Source organism: Galeopterus variegatus, unplaced genomic scaffold (genome assembly GCF_000696425.1).
Source record: "Galeopterus variegatus unplaced genomic scaffold, G_variegatus-3.0.2 Scaffold6191, whole genome shotgun sequence".
Lineage (NCBI taxonomy): Eukaryota > Metazoa > Chordata > Mammalia > Dermoptera > Cynocephalidae > Galeopterus > Galeopterus variegatus.
Window position 1 is genome coordinate 14,595 of NW_007732302.1, and position 6,399 is coordinate 20,993.

General features: G+C 36.2%; 1 protein-coding gene across 1 annotated transcript in view; it reads left to right on the top strand.

The window, feature by feature from the left end:
• Positions 1–5,617: 5,617 nt before the first annotated feature.
• RAD18 (RAD18 homolog (S. cerevisiae)) overlaps positions 5,618–6,399 on the top strand; it is a gene marked incomplete at both ends in the record, with an annotated part of 102,322 nt that continues 101,540 nt past the window's right edge. The window contains 1 exon segment of the mRNA XM_008590540.1: positions 5,618–5,679. Coding sequence (XP_008588762.1) covers positions 5,618–5,679 — 62 coding nt within the window.

Below are 6,399 nucleotides of genomic sequence, written 5' to 3' on the forward strand. Positions count from 1 at the left end.
TTTTTTTTTTTTTGACTTTCACAATTTTTCTCACTTGATAATGGAAGATGTTCAAAATATTTGCTCCTACATGACATCATTGGCTTGTAGACACTGTTAAATTACCACTATGTTAAAGATTGACCAGCCATCTTTTTTTTTTTCCTTTTGTGGATTTTGACTCACAAAATTAATCAAGGCTTGTGTAGGAGTAAAAAGCAATTTAATTTTATTTTTTTTAAAGTGAAATATGAAATGTTGCATTCATTGACCTTTGCTAAATCAAGAGGCAGCATAATTTAATCAATGTTTTTCCCTCCTTTTCTATTCTCATGAGGCATCACTGTGAAACAAGACAGAAGAGAAGAGAGAACACAATCCAAAAGGGACATACAGGGCCGGCCCGTGGCTCACTCGGTAGAGTGCGGTGCTGATAACACCAAGGCCCCGGGTTCAGATCCCATATAGGGATGGCTGGTTCGCTCACTGGCTGAGCGTGGTGCTGACAACACCAAGTCAAGGGTTGAGATCCCCTTACCGGTCATCTTTAAAATAAAAAAAAAATAAAATAAAAAAAAAAAAGGGACATACAGTTATTCAGAGCTGCTCCTGAAATTCTGGAGTATGGTCTTTAGCTGGAGGGATGCTATTCTCTTATCAGCTAGCTGGTCAGTTAACACTAGAACTGGAGGAAAAGGCCAGCCTTCTCAGCTTTCTAGGTCCTCTAATTCTTTTAAAACTGGAAACTGGATTTCTGCTTTTAACTGAACACTTCAGACATTTTTTTAAATAACTTCTTTTCTCATAATATCCTTAAGATTGCACATGAAGAGGAATGGTTTAAGTTTTAGAAATTTGCTTTTTACTGCTAGTATACTAGGATCTTTTGATATTTGAAAGCCAGCCGATGGCTGTATCCTGTTTGAGATTAGAGATGCTCCCTATCACAAGGCTTGGATGTTTCTGTTAAAATCCTCTTCACTGCTGTTATACTACCCTCCCCCTGCCCTGCCCTCACTTCTCATAGTTGGGCTCTGGGGTGGAAAAACAAACTTCAAGGTGATTTAAATGAAGCATGGATTCAGAATTCTTCAACTGTTCTGCCTTGAGTATAATGGTTGCACACTAGAGAATAAATTACACTGGTCTGCAGTTCACCAGTATATATTTGGTAGTAGACTGAAATTAAGCCACGGGCTTGGTCTGCTTAGAACTTCATATCTGGTTCTCCACATTTCAAAAGAAAAGAAAACACAAGCATGATTATGTAGAAGAGGAAGCAGTAGCCTTGTTATAAATACTCTGATACGTGTGACCTAATTAATTAAATATCATTTATTTATATAAGTATATGTTTTTTATAAACAAATATTTATAAATAGCTTTTCATAACTAAAACCCTAATTTGTCAAGAACATGGACTCTGGTGCTTGCCTTTGCTACCTATCAGCTCTTTGATCTTGGGCAGGTTTACTAAGCCCTGCACTTCATTTTCCTTCTGAAATAGGGCTAATATTAGTACTAACCACAGGGTTACTGTAAGGATCAAAAGAGTTAATACATGTAAAGTGCTTAGAACAGAGAACACAGTAAGTGCACAGTGTCAAGTTGAACCACATGAAATTGCCAATATTTGTAATTTTTTGACGTACCAAAAATAATTTCATAGTTCAACCTAATAGCAACAACTTGAATTCATTTTTTAAAAATAATTGTTATTATTATTGTTGTTGCATCAGAATCACATATTATGGGTGTGACTTACTGACCAAAATTCATTGAATCAGTATGACTGGGTGTAGGACCTAGGAAACTAAATTAAAACCAGCAATCTCCCAAGGTGACTGAGCTGAGCAGCCAGGTTTAGGAATTTTTGGCTTACGTATTGTTCAGGAGACTTCTTACAGTGTAAAGAGAATAACATTGATAATTAAGAGAGTAAGTCTGGTGAGGAATTTTGCCTCAGGAGGAGTCTTACCTTGAGTCTCACCCATATCTGATTTAGGTGATATTTAGATGACACTTTGGATTTTAGACTTTAGAATTGGTGCTAGAATAAGTTAAGACTTTTGAGGCTGTTAGGATGGGATGAAAGTATTTTGCATGTGAGAAGGACATGAATTTTGAGGGGTCAGGGATGTGGAATGCTATGGACTGAATTGTGTCCCAACAAAATTTATATGTTGAAGTCTTAACCCCCAGTGTGTTGGTATTTGGAGATGAAGCCTTTGGGAGACAATTAGGTTTAGATGAGGTCATGAGGGTGGGGCCCTTTTGATGGGATTAGTGCTCTTATAAAAAGAGATACCAGAACTTGTAGTCTCTTGCCACCCTGCCCTGTGAGGGCATAGCAAGAAGGTGATTGTACATAAGCCAGGAAGAGAGCACCAGAAACTGACATACTAAAACCCTGATCTTAGACTTCTAGCCTCTAGAATTGTGAGGAAGTAAATTTCTGTTGTTTAAGAATAAATTTAAATAAATTTCTATTGTTTCTGATTGCTTACCCAGTTTGTAGTATTTGGTTACGGCAGTGTAAGGTGACTAAGACATCTAATTTCTCCCTCTAGGCCTTTGTATCATTGCTGTCATTCACGTTACTTATACATAAGCATGTGTATATATATATGTATATATATATATATATACACACATGCTTATGTATATATATATACATATATACACATGCACATAGACATGCATAATTGAATCACATGCTTATGTATATATATACATATATATACACATTCACATAGACATGCATAATTGAATACTTTGTTGCTTTTATTATTTTTTATAAACTTATCTGTTAGATTAATAAGAAAAATTAAAGTTTTTATTTTACTTTTATTTATTCCTTTGTGTAGATCTGAGTTTCTGACCTAAATCATTTTCCTTCTCTCTGAAGAACTTCTTTCAGCATTTTGTACAGGGCAGGTCTACTGGCAACAGATTCCCTTAATTTTCATTTGTCTGAGAAAGCCTTTATTTCTCTTTCACTTATGAAGGATAATTTTGTAGGATTTAGAGTTCTAGGTTGGTGGTGTTTTTCTCTCCACACTTTAAATATTTCACTGCACTCTTATTTTTTTCTTTTGCCCCTGGCCAGTATGGGGATCCGAATCTGTGACCTTGGTTTTATGAGCATATGCTCTTCCAAGTGAGCTAACCAGCCACACAGCACTCTTTACTTGCTCTTATGGTTTGTGAGAAATCAGATGTAATTCTTGTTTTTTTTCAGGATTTTTTTCTTTATCTTTGATATTCTGTAGTTTGAATATGATATGCTAAGATATAGGATTTTTATTTATTTTTATTTATTTATTTATTTTTTGCATTTATCCTTTGTGGATGAGTGGTTGTGTGTCTAACATTAATCTGGAGAAATTCTCAGTCATTATTGCTTCAAATATTTGTTCCTTTCACTCTTTCTTTTCCTTCTGGTATTCCAATTATATGTATGTTACATCTTTTATAGCTGTCCCACAGTTCCTGGATATTTTCTTCCATTTTTCCATTCTTGTATCTCTTTGCTTCTCAGTTTTGGAGATTTCTATTGACATATTCTCAAGCTCAGATTTTTTTCTTCAACCATGTCCAATCTATTAATGAGCCCATCAAAGGCATTCTTCATTTCTGTTATAGTGTTTTTTGAATTCTGGCATTTCTTTTTGATTCTTTCTTAAAATTTCCACCTCTCTGTTTATCTGTTCTTGCATGTTTTCTAGTTTTTCCATTAGAGCCCTTAGCATATTAATAATATTCTTTAAAATTCCTGGTCTGATACTTCCAACATCCTTGCTATATCTGACTCTGGTTCTGGTGCTCGCTCAGTTTTTTCAAATTGTGTTGTCTTTTAGTATACCTTGCAATTTTTTCTTAGTAGCTGGAAATGATGTACTGGGTAAAAGGAACAGCAGTAAATAGGCCTTTAACGTTGTGGTGGTAAGGTGTGGGAGGGAGGAAGTGTTCTCAGTTTATTTATTTATTTTTTGGCGGCTGGCTGGGATGGGGCTCTGAACCCTTGACCTTGGTGCTACCAACACCGTGCTGTAACCAACTGAGCTGACCAGCTGAGGTCTCAGTCTTTTAGTGAGCCCTACTCCCAGGCTGTGAACTTCACAAATGCTTCTCAGTTTCTCCCTCTTTAGAGAGGATTGGAGTTGTCTATTTCCCTGTTCTCAGATCAGCTGGGCCCAGTTAAAACTCCAACAAGTTAGGCTCTCGTAAAATAGTTTTTCCGGAGGGCAGGCCTTGTCAAAAACGGAGTGCTCTGACTTATTTCAAAATGGTTACTTTTTTCCTCCCCCTTCCTGAAAGAACTAGGAGCTTTTTCTCCAAAACTCACTTTGAGAACCTGGTAGAACTCCCGGAGAAAAGTGTGAAGACCTCCCATGACAGGGCCCCCCTGAAGTTTTTAACTTTCAGACTTGTCCACACTGAGCCTCCAGCAATTTGTCAATGATGGTTCAGGTTTTCCTACTCTGGCACTAGTTCCAGCACAGGTTTCTTCTCTGGTTCCCATGGAGGTTTTAGCTCTGGTAAGTTGTGTTTATACCTGTGTGTCTCTGCAGTTTGGGGGCAGCAGTTGTCTCATGACCTCACTTTTCTGATGTATCTGAGAAGACTTGTTGATATTTCAGTTTGTCTAGCTTTTTACTTGTTAGGACAGAGGGGCAATTTCCAAGCCCTTTCCATTGCTGAATCAGATCAGTCCCCTCTACTCCTCTTTGCTTCTCAGAAGAATTTAAACTGTTGCCTGTTTTATCCTTTTTATAATGTGATTCTTCATTTTTCCTCCTGGGGTAATGTTACTGAGGCTGGCAAGACTTATTGCCTGGATATGTATACCACTGAAATCATACTAGCATCTTTTCCTCCTCAGCTAAACTGAATTTTTCTTAATGAGGTCCCTTAACTCAGCTGAATTTGGGCTACTAGTAAATTAGCTACCAAAAAGGTACCATTTTCTTAGTCACGTCTGCTTTTTCTTTGACTGGGAGAACATTTTACACTGCCTTGAGTGTGGCGAATTTAGTTTTTGCCTATTTCCTGCTTAAATCATTAGAACTTATTACACTGAATTGTTCTGTAATTGCCTTACTACTTTGATAGTTTCCCTTATATACTGTTCTTCTCTTAGTGTCCATCACAAAAGTGCTTGTTAAATGTGGGGTGGTGGACATCATTTACAGAGTTAGGATGTAGAAGTCTCTAAATTGTTAACCTGGGTATATATTATTTCTTGACATGTATACATCTTATTTCAAAACTTATATTTTCAAATGGTAAGTAGTAGAGGTATCTGGCACGTTTATATAATAACCAGCCCAGGTCTTGCATGTGTGTTTCCTATGTTTTATAGATGCAGGACACAGAAAGTGATGTATGTTGCTTATGGAGTTGTGACTTCTGAGAGACTCATTACATTTGATTTGTTTCCCTTTCCTAAAAATGCTGTTTAATTACATGTGTAAATGTGCATAAAGTAGAGGTACTAGAAATTTAAGATTATAATGATGTAATGATATACCTTAGGTGATGGAAATATTCTGCAGCTTGAGTCAGATTTTGTTAGAAGTCCAATTCTATATTATTAGTATAGCTTAATTAACTTATGCATTTTGTGTTTTTGCAGACTGTTCTCTCTGCATAAGAAAATTTCTGTCTTATAAAACTCAATGTCCAACTTGTTGTGTGGTGAGTTTTTGTCCCCCCCCCCTTTTTTTTAACTTATTGATACAAATATTTCTGCTTCAGGTATATATAAAAGCCTGTGGGAAGTTGTGTAGTTATTGAATTAAGCTATATAAAAGATATTTTTAGAAAGAACCTCTAAAGTGCATATAAGGAGAACTGGGCTTGGTTCAATTTTTCATTAAGATTTCTGATAACCTGAATGTATTTTAGGAAGTAGAAACTAATTTTAAGATAAAGATACAGTACTCTTTTAATTCTTATGATCCATGTTTTTATGGCTTCTAATTTTTTAAATAATTTTTTGCCTTTGGTGGAAATTCTGATGGTAGGATTATTTATTTGCAGAGAACTGATGTAAATATTTGTGCAGAAGGCAAAGATTTATGGCTGTTGGGCCTAATCCATCTTTACTGGTCTCTTACCTCTTTCCCAAACCAGACCCTCAGAGAAAACACTAAGAAATTTGTTATTGTTTCTGAAACTTTTTAAGTAGTGGGGACAGGTGGAAAAGTATATTAAAAGGGAAATTAAACATAAATGGGAATAAAGAAAGTAGAGACAGTGAGATCTAACAAGAAGGACACTAAGACTAGTTGAAAGGTTTGACTAGTCTGGCCTCTCTGGTAGGTTCATGGTGTCCAGATATCACTGAACTTGTTGGAACTATTTCCCTTTGTAAGAAATGGTGCAGTTTGGCTCCCAAGTCTCAGATTTTTATAA